Source organism: Pleurodeles waltl, chromosome 1_2, assembly GCF_031143425.1.
Source record: "Pleurodeles waltl isolate 20211129_DDA chromosome 1_2, aPleWal1.hap1.20221129, whole genome shotgun sequence".
Lineage (NCBI taxonomy): Eukaryota > Metazoa > Chordata > Amphibia > Caudata > Salamandridae > Pleurodeles > Pleurodeles waltl.
Window position 1 is genome coordinate 1,348,161,597 of NC_090437.1, and position 14,243 is coordinate 1,348,175,839.

A 14,243-nucleotide genomic window follows, 5' to 3' on the forward strand; every position below is an offset into this window, starting at 1 on the left:
GGTGTTAGACTCATACTGCAAGATGCAAAAATGTCTTTCAATGCATGACAAGCAACACCTGAAGGAGCCTATCAGAAGGAGTCTCTGACGTCACCTGCTGGCCCTGGCCACTCAGAGCATTCCAGTGTGCCAGCAGCACCTCTGTTTCCAAGATGGCAGAGGTCTGGAGCACACTGGAGGAGCTCTGGGCACCTCCCAGGGGAGGTGCAGGTCAGGGGAGTGGTCATTCCCCTTTCCTTTGTCCAGTTTCGTGCCAGAGCAGGGCTGAGGGATCCCTGAACCGGTGTAGACTGGCTTATGCAGAGATGGGTGTGAGAAAGTAGCCTCTTTCTAGCCTTGTTACCCCCACTTTGGGCCTGTTTGTGAGTGTATGTCAGGGTGTTTTCACTGTCTCACTGGGATCCTGCCAGCCAGGGCCCAGTGCTCATAGTGAAAACCCTATGTTTTCAGTATGTTTGTTATGTGTCACTGGGACCCTGCTAGTCAGGACCCCAGTGCTCATAAGTTTGTGGCCTATATGTATGTGTTTCCTGTGTGGTGCCTAACTGTCTCACTGAGGCTCTGCTAACCAGAACCTCAGTGGTTATGCTCTCTCATTTCTTTCAAATTGTCACTGACAGGCTAGTGACCAATGTTACCAATTTACATTGGCTTACTGGAACACCCTTATAATTCCCTAGTATATGGTACTGAGGTACCCAGGGTATTGGGGTTCCAGGAGATCCCTATGGGCTGCAGCAATTCTTTTGCCACCCATAGGGAGCTGTGACAATTCTTACACAGGCCTGCCACTGCAGCCTGAGTGAAATAACGTCCACGTTATTTCACAGCCATTGTACACTGCACTTAAGTAACTTATAAGTCACCTATATGTCTAACCTTTACCTGGTAAAGGTTAGGTGCAAAGTTACTTAGTGTGAGGGCACCCTGGCACTAGTCAAGGTGCCCCCACATTGTTCAGGGCCAATTCCCCGGACTTTGTGAGTGCGGGGACACCATTACACGCGTGCACTACATATAGGTCACTACCTATATGTAGCTTCACAATGGTAACTCCGAATATGGCCATGTAACATGTCTGTGATCATGGAATTGCCCCCTCTATGCCATCCTGGCATAGTTGGCACAATCCCATGATCCCAGTGGTCTGTAGCACAGACCCTGGTACTGCCAAACTGCTCTTCCTGGGGTTTCACTGCAGCTGCTGCCAACCCCCTCAGACAGGCATCTGCCCTCCTGGGGTCCAGCCAGGCCTGGCCCAGGATGGCAGAACAAAGGACTTCCTCTGAGAGAGGATGTTATACCCTCTCCCTTTGGAAAATGGTGTGAAGGCAGGGGAGGAGTAGCCTCCCCCAGCCTCTGGAAATGCTTTGTTGGGCACAGATGTGCCCAATTCTGCATAAGCCAGTCTACACTGGTTCAGGGGACTTCTTAGCCCTGCTCTGGCGCGAAACTGGACAAAGGAAAGGGGAGTGACAACTCCCCTGACCTGCACCTCCCCTGGGAGGTGTCCAGAGCTCCTCCAGTGTGCTCCAGACCTCTGCCATCTTGGAAACAGAGGTGCTGCTGGCACACTGGACTGCTCTGAGTGGCCAGTGCCACCAGGTGACGTCAGAGACTCCTTCTGATAGGCTCCTTCAGGTGTTAGTAGCCTATCCTCTCTCCTAGGTAGCCAAACCCTCTTTTCTGGCTATTTAGGGTCTCTGTCTCTGGGGAAACTTTAGATAACGAATGCAAGAGCTCATCCGAGTTCCTCTGCATCTCTCTCTTCACCTTCTGCCAAGGAATCGACTGCTGACCGCGCTGGAAGCCTGCAAACCTGCAACATAGTAGCAAAGACGACTACTGCAACTCTGTAACGCTGATCCTGCCGCCTTCTCGACTGTTTTCCTGGTGGTGCATGCTGTGGGGGTAGTCTGCCTCCTCTCTGCACTAGAAGCTCCGAAGAAATCTCCCGTGGGTCGACGGAAACTTCCCCCTGCAACCGCAGGCACCAAAAAGCTGCATTACCGGTCCCTTGGGTCTCCTCTCAGCACGACGAGCGAGGTCCCTCGAATCCAGCAACTCTGTCCAAGTGACCCCCACAGTCCAGTGACTCTTCAGTCCAAGTTTGGTGGAGGTAAGTCCTTGCCTCACCTCGCTAGACTGCATTGCTGGGAACCGCGACTTTTGCAGCTACTCCGGCCCCTGTGCACTTCCGGCGGAAATCCTTTGTGCACAGCCAAGCCTGGGTCCACGGCACTCTAACCTGCATTGCACGACTTTCTAAGTTGGTCTCCGGCGACGTGGGACTCCTTTGTGTAACTTCGGGTGAGCACTGTTTCACGCATCCTCGTAGTGCCTGTTTCTGGCACTTCTCCGGGTGCTACCTGCTGCTAAGAGGGCTCCTTGTCTTGCTCGACGTCCCCTCTACCTCCTAGTCCAATTTGCGACCTCCTGGTCCCTCCTGGGCCACAGCAGCGTCCAAAAACGCTAACCGCACGATTTGCAGCTAGCAAGGTTTGTTGGCGTTCTTTCGGCGGGAAAACACTTCTGCACGACTCTACAAGGAGAGAGGGATCCGTCCTCCAAAGGGGAAGTCTCTAGCCCTTTGCGTTCCTGCAGAAACCGCAGCTTCTTCTGTCCAGTAGAAGCTTCTTTGCACCCACAGCTGGCATTTCCTGGGCATCTGCCCATCTCCGACTTGCTTGTGACTTTTGGACTTGGTCCCCTTGTTCCACAGGTACCCTAGATTGGAAATCCAGCGTTGTTGCATTGTTGGTTTGTGTCTTTCCTGCATTATTCCTCTAACACGACTTCTTTGTCCTTAGGGGAACTTTAATGCACTTTGCACTCACTTTTCAGGGTCTTGGGGAGGGTTATTTTTCTAACTCTCACTATTTTCTAATAGTCCCAGCGACCCTCTACAAGGTCACATAGGTTTGGGGTCCATTCGTGGTTCGCATTCCACTTTTGGAGTATATGGTTTGTGTTGCCCCTATCCCTATGTTTCCCCATTGCATCCTATTGTAACTATACATTGTTTGCACTGTTTTCTAAGACTATACTGCATATTTTTGGTATTGTGTACATATATCTTGTGTATATTTCCTATCCTCTCACTGAGGGTACACTCTAAGATACTTTGGCATATTGTCATAAAAATAAAGTACCTTTATTTTTAGTATAACTGTGTATTGTGTTTTCTTATGATATTGTGCATATGACACTAAGTGGTACTGTAGTAGCTTCACACGTCTCCTAGTTCAGCCTAAGCTGCTCTGCTAAGCTACCATTATCTATCAGCCTAAGCTGCTAGACACCCTATACACTAATAAGGGATAACTGGGCCTGGTGCAAGGTGCAAGTACCCCTTGGTACTCACTACAAGCCAGTCCAGCCTCCTACAATGGGCAACCAAGGCACTGCTGTATTATTTCATAGACTTCATTTGTGAAACAAAAGGGTAATATGCTATATTAGGATTTGAAAAGATCAGCATACAAGATGGTTGGAATGCTCAGTTAAAATGCATTCAAATTCTACGTTCCAATGCAGCACATGCACCCGTCCACTGGGAGGGCACCTCATGCACCCGTCCCTGGGAGGGCACCGCATGCACCCGTCCCCGGGAGGGGCACCGCATGCACCCGTCCCCTGGGTGGGCACAGCATGCACCCGTCCCCTGGGAGGGCACAGCATGCACCCGTCCCCTGGGAGGGGCACCTCATGCACCCGTCCCCTGGGAGGGGCACCTCATGCACCCGTCCCCTGGGAGGGAACCTCATGCACCCGTCCCCCGGGAGGGGCACCGCATGCACCCGTCCCCCGGGAGGGGCACCGCATGCACCCGTCCCCCGGGAGGGGCACCGCATGCACCCGTCCCCCGGGAGGGGCACCGCATGCACCCGTCCTCCGGGAGGGGCACCGCATGCACCCGTCCTCCGGGAGGGGCACCGCATGCACCCGTCCCCCGGGAGGGGCACCGCATGCACCCGTCCCCCGGGAGGGGCACCGCATGCACCCGTCCCCCGGGAGGGCACCCCGCATGCACCCGTCCCCCGGGAGGGCACCCCGCATGCACCCGTCCCTGGGAGGGCATGGCATGCACCCGTCCCCTGGGTGGGCACCGCATGCACCCGTCCCCTGGGAGGGCACCGCATGCACCCGTCCCCTGGGAGGGCACCGCATGCACCCGTCCCCTGGGAGGGCACCGCATGCACCCGTCCCCTGGGAGGGCACCTCATGCACCCGTCGCGAGTGGATCCGCATGCCACCTCTCTCCTTCCCGGGGACTCTTCCCCACACGGTTGCCTAAGACCCTCCCCGACTCGCTATTGCGTCCTGATCAGCAAATGAAGTGGTGCGAGCTGCACTATGGAGAAGTGCCACTGAGAAAGGCAATAGCTCTCCGATTAGATTGTGAGGAGCTAGTGGTTTTGCCACTGCTTGTTTCTTGTGCTTTCACACAGTTACTAGGCTGGAACTGGTCTGTCAAAATATGCTGTACCCCCCTGAGGGTTGGACCAGAACGGGGCTTGTCTATGTTTTTTAAAATTTGTGAAGCTGGATCCGAACCGCATGCGCCCGTCCCCTGGGAGGGGGTGCACCGCATGCACCCGTCCCCTGGGAGGGGGTGCACCGCATGCACCCGTCTCCTGAGAGGGCACCGCATGCACCCGTCTCCTGGGAGGGCACCTCATGCACCCGTCCCCTGGGAGGGCACCTCATGCACCCGTCCCCTGGGTGGGCAGCTCATGCACCCATCCCCTGGGTGGGCAGCTCATGCACCCATCCCCTGGGAGGGCAGCTCATGCACCCATCCCCTGGGAGGGCAGCTCATGCACCCATCCCCTGGGAGGGCAGCTCATGCACCCATCCCCTGGGAGGGCACCTCATGCACCCGTCCCCTGGGTGGGCAGCTCATGCACCCGTCCCCTGGGTGGGCAGCTCATGCACCCATCCCCTGGGTGGGCAGCTCATGCACCCATCCCCTGGGTGGGCACCTCATGCACCCATCCCCTGGGTGGGCACCTCATGCACCCATCCCCTGGGTGGGCAGCTCATGCACCCATCCCCTGGGTGGGCACCTCATGCACCCGTCCCCTGGGTGGGCACCGCACGCACCCGTCCCTGGGGGGGCACCGCACGCACCCGTCCCTTGGGGGGGCACCTCATGCACCCGTCCCTGGGGGGGCACCTCATGCACCCGTCCCCTGGGGGGGCACCTCATGCACCCGTCCCCTGGGTGGGCACCGCATGCACCCGTCCCCTGGGAGGGCACCGCATGCACCCGTCCCCTGGGAGGGCACCGCATGCACCCGTCCCCTGGGAGGGCACCGCATGCACCCGTCCCCTGGGAGGGCACCTCATGCACCCGTCCCCTGGGAGGGCACCTCATGCACCCGTCGCGAGTGGATCCGCATGCCACCTCTCTCCTTCCCGGGGACTCTTCCCCACACGGTTGCCTAAGACCCTCCCGACTCGCTATTGCGTCCTGATCAGCAAATGAAGTGGTGCGAGCTGCACTATGGAGAAGTGCCACTGAGAAAGGCAATAGCTCTCCGATTAGATTGTGAGGAGCTAGTGGTTTTGCCACTGCTTGTTTCTTGTGCTTTCACACAGTTACTAGGCTGGAACTGGTCTGTCAAAATATGCTGTACCCCCCTGAGGGTTGGACCAGAACGGGGCTTGTCTATGTTTTTTAAAATGTGTGAAGCTGGATCCGAACCGCATGCGCCCGTCCCCTGGGAGGGGGTGCACCGCATGCACCCGTCCCCTGGGAGGGGGTGCACCGCATGCACCCGTCTCCTGAGAGGGCACCGCATGCACCCGTCTCCTGGGAGGGCACCTCATGCACCCGTCCCCTGGGAGGGCACCTCATGCACCCGTCCCCTGGGTGGGCAGCTCATGCACCCATCCCCTGGGAGGGCAGCTCATGCACCCATCCCCTGGGAGGGCAGCTCATGCACCCGTCCCCTGGGAGGGCAGCTCATGCACCCGTCCCCTGGGAGGGCAGCTCATGCACCCGTCCCCTGGGTGGGCACCTCATGCACCCGTCCCCTGGGTGGGCACCTCATGCACCCGTCCCCTGGGTGGGCACCTCATGCACCCGTCCCCTGGGTGGGCAGCTCATGCACCCATCCCCTGGGTGGGCAGCTCATGCACCCGTCCCCTGGGTGGGCACCTCATGCACCCGTCCCCTGGGTGGGCACCGCACGCACCCGTCCCCTGGGTGGGCACCGCACGCACCCGTCCCTTGGGGGGGCACCTCACGCACCCGTCCCTGGGGGGGCACCTCACGCACCCGTCCCTGGGGGGGCACCTCATGCACCCGTCCCTGGGGGGGCACCGCACGCACCCGTCCCTGGGGGGGCACCGCACGCACCCGTCCCCTGGGAGGGCACCGCACGCACCCGTCCCCTGGGAGGGAACCTCACGCACCCGTCCCCTGGGAGGGAACCTCACGCACCCGTCCCCTGGGAGGGAACCTCACGCACCCGTCCCCTGGGAGGGAACCTCACGCACCCGTCCCCTGGGAGGGAACCTCACGCACCCGTCCCCTGGGAGGGAACATCATGCACCCGTCCCTGGGAGGGAACATCATGCACCCGTCCCCGGGGGGGCACCTCATGCACCCGTCCCTGGGAGGGAACCTCATGCACCCGTCCCTGGGAGGGAACCTCATGCACCCGTCCCCGGGGGGGCACCTCATGCACCCGTCCCCGGGGGGGCACCTCACGCACCCGTCCCTGGGAGGGAACCTCACGCACCCGTCCCTGGGAGGGAACCTCACGCACCCGTCCCCTGGGAGGGAACCTCATGCACCCGTCCCTGGGGGGGCACCTCATGCACCCGTCCCCGGGGGGGCACCTCATGCACCCGTCCCTGGGAGGGAACCGCATGCACCCGTCCCTGGGGGGGCACCTCATGCACCCGTCCCTGGGGGGGCACCTCACGAACCCGTCCCTGGGGGGCACCTCACGCACCCGTCCCTGGGAGGGAACCTCATGCACCGGTCCCCGGGGGGGCACCTCATGCACCCGTCCCTGGGAGGGAACCTCATGCACCCGTCCCCGGGGAGGGACCTCATGCACCTGTCCCCGGGGGGGCACCTCATGCACCCGTCCCTGGGGGGGCACCTCATGCACCCGTCCCTGGGAGGGAACCTCATGCACCCGTCCCTGGGAGGGAACCTCATGCACCCGTCCCCGGGGGGGCACCTCATGCACCCGTCCCTGGGGGGGCACCTCATGCACCCGTCCCTGGGGGGGGCACCTCATGCACCCGTCCCTGGGGGGGGGGCACCTCATGCACCCGTCCCTGGGAGGGAACCTCACGCACCCGTCCCTGGGAGGGAACCTCACGCACCCGTCCCTGGGGGGGCACCTCACGCACCCGTCCCTGGGGGGGCACCTCACGCACCCGTCCCTGGGGGGGCACCTCACGCACCCGTCCCTGGGGGGGCACCTCACGCACCCGTCCCTGGGGGGGCACCTCACGCACCCGTCCCTGGGGGGGCACCTCACGCACCCGTCCCTGGGGGGGCACCTCACGCACCCGTCCCTGGGAGGGAACCTAATGCACCCGTCCCCCGGGGGGGCACCTCATGCACCCGTCCCTGGGGGGGCACCTCATGCACCCGTCCCTGGGAGGGAACCTCATGCACCCGTCCCTGGGAGGGAACCTCATGCACCCGTCCCCGGGGGGGCACCTCATGCACCCGTCCCCCGGGGGGGCACCTCATGCACCCGTCCCCGGGGGGGGCACCTCATGCACCCGTCCCCGGGAGGGGCACCGCATGCACCCGTCCCCGGGAGGGGCACCGCATGCACCCGTCCCTGGGGGGGCACCTCATGCACCCGTCCCTGGGAGGGAACCTCATGCACCCGTCCCTGGGAGGGAACCTCATGCACCCGTCCCCGGGGGGGCACCTCATGCACCCGTCCCCCGGGGGGGCACCTCATGCACCCGTCCCCCGGGGGGGCACCTCATGCACCCGTCCCCCGGGGGGGCACCTCATGCACCCGTCCCTGGGAGGGAACCTCATGCACCCGTCCCCGGGGGGGCACCTCATGCACCCGTCCCCGGGGGGGCACCTCATGCACCCGTCCCCGGGAGGGGCACCGCATGCACCCGTCCCTGGGGGGGCACCTCATGCACCCGTCCCTGGGAGGGAACCTCATGCACCCGTCCCCGGGGGGGCACCTCATGCACCCGTCCCCGGGGGGGCACCTCATGCACCCGTCCCCGGGAGGGGCACCGCATGCACCCGTCCCTGGGGGGGGCACCTCACGCACCCATCCCCTGGGAGGGAACCTCATGCACCCGTCCCCCGGGGGGGCACCTCATGCACCCGTCCCTGGGAGGGAACCTCATGCACCCGTCCCCCGGGGGGGCACCTCATGCACCCGTCCCTGGGGGGCACCTCACGCACCCGTCCCTGGGGGGGCACCTCACGCACCCGTCCCTGGGGGGGGCACCTCACGCACCCGTCCCTGGGGGGGCACCTCACGCACCCGTCCCCGGGAGGGGCACCGCACGCACCCGTCCCTGGGGGGGGCACCGCATGCACCCGTCCCTGGGGGGGGCAGCTCATGCACCCGTCCCCTGGGTGGGCAGCTCATGCACCCGTCCCCTGGGTGGGCACCTCATGCACCCGTCCCCTGGGTGGGCACCTCATGCACCCGTCCCCTGGGGGGGGCACCTCACGCACCCGTCCCTGGGGGGGCACCTCACGCACCCGTCCCTGGGGGGGCACCTCACGCACCCGTCCCTGGGGGGGCACCTCACGCACCCGTCCCTGGGGGGCACCTCATGCACCCGTCCCTGGGGGGGCACCTCACGCACCCGTCCCTGGGGGGCACCTCACGCACCCGTCCCTGGGGGGCACCTCACGCACCCGTCCCTGGGGGGGCACCGCATGCACCCGTCCCTGGGGGGGGCACCGCATGCACCCGTCCCCGGGAGGGGCACCGCATGCACCCGTCCCTGGGGGGGGCACCTCACGCACCCATCCCCTGGGAGGGAACCTCATGCACCCGTCCCCGGGGGGGCACCTCATGCACCCGTCCCCGGGGGGGGCACCGCATGCACCCGTCCCTGGGAGGGAACCTCATGCACCCGTCCCTGGGAGGGAACCTCATGCACCCGTCCCCGGGGGGGCACCTCACGCACCCGTCCCCGGGGGGGCACCTCACGCACCCGTCCCCGGGGGGGCACCTCATGCACCCGTCCCTGGGAGGGAACCTCACGCACCCGTCCCCTGGGAGGGAACCTCACGCACCCGTCCCTGGGAGGGAACCTCACGCACCCGTCCCTGGGGGGGCACCTCACGCACCCGTCCCTGGGGGGGCACCTCACGCACCCGTCCCCGGGGGGGCACCTCACGCACCCGTCCCCGGGGGGGCACCTCACGCACCCGTCCCCGGGGGGGCACCTCACGCACCCGTCCCCGGGGGGGCACCTCACGCACCCGTCCCTGGGGGGGCACCTCATGCACCCGTCCCCGGGGGGGCACCTCATGCACCCGTCCCTGGGGGGCACCTCATGCACCCGTCCCTGGGGGGCACCTCACGCACCCGTCCCTGGGGGGCACCTCACGCACCCGTCCCTGGGGGGCACCTCACGCACCCGTCCCTGGGAGGGAACCTCATGCACCCGTCCCCGGGGGGGCACCTCATGCACCCGTCCCTGGGAGGGAACCTCATGCACCCGTCCCTGGGAGGGAACCTCATGCACCTGTCCCCGGGGGGGCACCTCATGCACCCGTCCCTGGGGGGGCACCTCATGCACCCGTCCCTGGGAGGGAACCTCACGCACCCGTCCCTGGGGGGGGCACCGCATGCACCCGTCCCTGGGGGGGCACCTCATGCACCCGTCCCTGGGGGGCACCTCATGCACCCGTCCCTGGGGGGCACCTCATGCACCCGTCCCTGGGAGGGAACCTCATGCACCTGTCCCCGGGGGGGCACCTCATGCACCCGTCCCCGGGGGGGCACCTCATGCACCCGTCCCTGGGGGGGGGCACCTCATGCACCCGTCCCTGGGGGGGGGCACCTCATGCACCCGTCCCTGGGGGGGGGCACCTCATGCACCCGTCCCCGGGGGGGCACCTCACGCACCCGTCCCTGGGGGGGCACCTCACGCACCCGTCCCTGGGGGGGCACCTCATGCACCCGTCCCTGGGGGGGCACCTCATGCACCCGTCCCTGGGAGGGCACCTCATGCACCCGTCCCTGGGAGGGAACCTCATGCACCCGTCCCTGGGAGGGAACCTCATGCACCCGTCCCTGGGGGGGCACCTCATGCACTCGTCCCCGGGGGGGCACCTCATGCACCCGTCCCCGGGAGGGGCACCGCATGCACCCGTCCCTGGGGGGGCACAGCATGCACCCGTCCCTGGGGGGCACCTCACGCACCCGTCCCTGGGGGGGCACCTCACGCACCCGTCCCCTGGGAGGGAACCTCACGCACCCGTCCCTGGGGGGGGCACCTCATGCACCCGTCCCTGGGAGGGAACCTCATGCACCCGTCCCCGGGAGGGGCACCGCATGCACCCGTCCCTGGGGGGGGCACCTCACGCACCCATCCCCTGGGAGGGAACCTCATGCACCCGTCCCTGGGAGGGAACCTCATGCACCCGTCCCCGGGGGGGCACCTCATGCACCCGTCCCCGGGGGGGCACCGCATGCACCCGTCCCTGGGAGGGAACCTCACGCACCCGTCCCTGGGGGGGGCACCGCATGCACCCGTCCCTGGGGGGGCACCTCATGCACCCGTCCCTGGGGGGCACCTCATGCACCCGTCCCTGGGGGGCACCTCATGCACCCGTCCCTGGGAGGGCACCTCATGCACCCGTCCCTGGGAGGGCACCTCATGCACCCGTCCCCGGGGGGGCACCTCACGCACCCGTCCCTGGGGGGGCACCTCATGCACCCGTCCCTGGGGGGCACCTCATGCACCCGTCCCCGGGGGGGCACCTCATGCACCCGTCCCCCGGGGGGGCACCTCACGCACCCGTCCCTGGGAGGGAACCTCATGCACCCGTCCCTGGGGGGCACCTCATGCACCCGTCCCTGGGGGGCACCTCACGCACCCGTCCCCCGGGGGGGCACCTCATGCACCCGTCCCCGGGGGGGCACCTCATGCACCCGTCCCTGGGGGGGCACCTCATGCACCCGTCCCTGGGGGGCACCTCACGCACCCGTCCCTGGGGGGCACCTCACGCACCCGTCCCTGGGGGGCACCTCACGCACCCGTCCCTGGGAGGAAACCTCACGCACCCGTCCCTGGGAGGGAACCTCATGCACCCGTCCCCGGGGGGGCACCTCATGCACCCGTCCCTGGGAGGGAACCTCATGCACCCGTCCCTGGGAGGGAACCTCATGCACCCGTCCCTGGGAGGGAACCTCACGCACCCGTCCCTGGGGGGGGCACCGCATGCACCCGTCCCTGGGGGGGCACCTCATGCACCCGTCCCTGGGGGGCACCTCATGCACCCGTCCCTGGGAGGGAACCTCATGCACCTGTCCCCGGGGGGGCACCTCATGCACCCGTCCCTGGGGGGGCACCTCATGCACCCGTCCCTGGGGGGGGGCACCTCATGCACCCGTCCCTGGGGGGGCACCTCATGCACCCGTCCCTGGGGGGGGCACCTCATGCACCCGTCCCTGGGGGGGGCACCTCATGCACCCGTCCCTGGGAGGGAACCTCATGCACCCGTCCCCGGGAGGGGCACCGCATGCACCCGTCCCTGGGAGGGAACCTCACGCACCCGTCCCCGGGGGGGGCACCGCATGCACCCGTCCCTGGGGGGGCACCTCATGCACCCGTCCCTGGGGGGCACCTCATGCACCCGTCCCTGGGGGGGCACCGCATGCACCCGTCCCTGGGAGGGAACCTCATGCACCCGTCCCTGGGGGGGCACCTCACGCACCCGTCCCTGGGGGGGCACCTCACGCACCCGTCCCTGGGGGGGCACCTCACGCACCCGTCCCTGGGGGGGCACCTCACGCACCCGTCCCTGGGGGGGCACCTCACGCACCCGTCCCTGGGGGGGCACCTCACGCACCCGTCCCTGGGGGGGCACCTCATGCACCCGTCCCTGGGAGGGAACCTCATGCACCCGTCCCCCGGGGGGGCACCTCATGCACCCGTCCCCCGGGGGGGCACCTCATGCACCCGTCCCTGGGAGGGAACCTCATGCACCCGTCCCCGGGGGGGCACCTCATGCACCCGTCCCTGGGGGGGCACTGCATGCACCCGTCCCCGGGGGGCACCGCATGCACCCGTCCCTGGGAGGGAACCTCATGCACCCGTCCCTGGGAGGGAACCTCATGCACCCGTCCCTGGGGGGCACCTCACGCACCCGTCCCTGGGGGGCACCTCACGCACCTGTCCCTGGGAGGGAACCTCATGCACTCGTCCCCGGGGGGGCACCTCATGCACCCGTCCCCGGGAGGGGCACCGCATGCACCCGTCCCTGGGGGGGCACAGCATGCACCCGTCCCTGGGGGGCACCTCACGCACCCGTCCCTGGGGGGGCACCTCACGCACCCGTCCCCTGGGAGGGAACCTCACGCACCCGTCCCTGGGGGGGGCACCTCATGCACCCGTCCCCGGGAGGGGCACCGCATGCACCCGTCCCTGGGGGGCACCTCACGCACCCGTCCCCTGGGGGGCACCGCATGCACCCGTCCCTGGGGGGCACCTCACGCACCCATCCCCTGGGAGGGAACCTCATGCACCCGTCCCTGGGGGGCACCTCACGCACCCATCCCCTGGGAGGGAACCTCATGCACCCGTCCCCGGGGGGGCACCTCACGCACCCGTCCCCCGGGGGGGCACCTCATGCACCCGTCCCTGGGAGGGAACCTCATGCACCCGTCCCCGGGGGGGCACCTCATGCACCCGTCCCCCGGGGGGGCACCTCACGCACCCGTCCCTGGGGGGCACCTCACGCACCCGTCCCTGGGGGGGCACCTCATGCACCCGTCCCCGGGGGGGCACCTCATGCACCCGTCCCCGGGGGGGCACCTCATGCACCCGTCCCCGGGGGGGCACCTCATGCACCCGTCCCCGGGGGGGCACCTCATGCACCCGTCCCCGGGGGGGCACCTCATGCACCCGTCCCCCGGGGGGGCACCTCATGCACCCGTCCCTGGGGGGCACCGCATGCACCCGTCCCTGGGGGGCACCTCACGCCGTGCGCCCGCCCCTGGGGGGGCACCTCACGCACCCGTCCCTGGGGGGGCACCTCATGCACCCGTCCCTGGGGGGGCACCTCATGCACCCGTCCCTGGGGGGGCACCTCATGCACCCGTCCCTGGGGGGGCACCTCATGCACCCGTCCCTGGGGGGCACCTCACGCACCCGTCCCTGGGGGGCACCTCATGCACTCGTCCCTGGGGGGGCACCTCATGCACCCGTCCCTGGGGGGCACCTCACGCCGTGCGCCCGCCCCTGCTGCCCCCTCATACCTCTCGGTGCGAAGGAAGGCTTCCAGGCGCTTTATCTCTCGGGTTCTCGGCGCTCAGTGGCGCAGAGGCAGCGGGGCCCGGAAACAGGGGCCGCCATGTCAGTGCGGGGCAGAGCCGGGGCCGCCATGTTTGTGCGGGATACAGAGGAGAGCATCCGAGGCCGCCATGTCAGTGCGGGGCCGAAGGGTAACTGTCAATGAGGGCCCCCAGACCGGCCGGGACAGGAGCGAACGCTCCCCCCCTTCAGCAGCCCGGACAATAACGCTTTGGTGAGTTTACTAACCCCAGTTTTCCAGCTAACGTCAGGCCCACGCGCTAGGAATATGCCTGACTCTAACATGGCCGCTATTCGTTTGAACTTAATATGCCTGACTCTCACATGGCCGACACACATCAGAACACTATTACTCATGCAGAGTTCGGCGCGCCCGACGCCCACCCGCACAGGGCGTGACGTCTTGCCTGGCTCTAACATGGCCCCGTAAAGGCGGAGCTGCGATCCCAGCACGCTCCAGACATGCGCGGCTCCGCGCTAGAGTCCGCCATGGCTCTGTCTGCGGTGCCGGCCGGAGCGGGTATGTCGGCGCAGGGGGACTGCGAGTTCTTGGTGCGGAGGGCGCGGGAACTGGTCAACGACGACGTGTGGGCGGCCAAAGCCTGGCTCATCACCGCGCGCAGCCTCTACCCCGCCGACTTCAACATCCAGGCAAGTTCGGCGGACGCTTGCGCACGCGCGTCTCTCGCTGCCGCGCGCCCGGCGTGCGCATGCGCACCTGTTAGTAT

General features: G+C 66.7%; 2 protein-coding genes across 7 annotated transcripts in view; one reads left to right on the forward strand and one right to left on the reverse strand.

Annotated features, from left to right (window-relative positions):
- The window catches only part of LOC138252385 (uncharacterized), a 198,023-nt gene extending 184,266 nt beyond the window's left edge, over positions 1-13,757 (reverse strand). For 2 of the 5 annotated variants that reach the window (XM_069205733.1, XM_069205732.1), the window contains exon 1: positions 13,461-13,754. The gene's annotated coding sequence lies outside the window, so the exon portion shown is untranslated. Of the gene's footprint in view, positions 1-13,460 lie in introns of all 5 variants that reach the window. The other 3 variants (XM_069205737.1, XM_069205736.1, XM_069205735.1) reach the window with 3 other exon arrangements.
- A 145-nt stretch (positions 13,758-13,902) lies between these two features.
- Positions 13,903-14,243, forward strand: part of INTS10 (integrator complex subunit 10) — a 309,261-nt gene continuing 308,920 nt past the window's right edge. Inside the window, exon 1 of one of the 2 annotated variants that reach the window (XM_069205745.1) lies at positions 13,903-14,166. In XM_069205745.1, coding sequence (XP_069061846.1) covers positions 13,978-14,166 — 189 coding nt within the window. In that variant the 5' untranslated portion in view covers positions 13,903-13,977. The remainder of the gene's footprint in view (positions 14,167-14,243) is intronic. The other variant, XM_069205746.1, reaches the window with a different exon arrangement.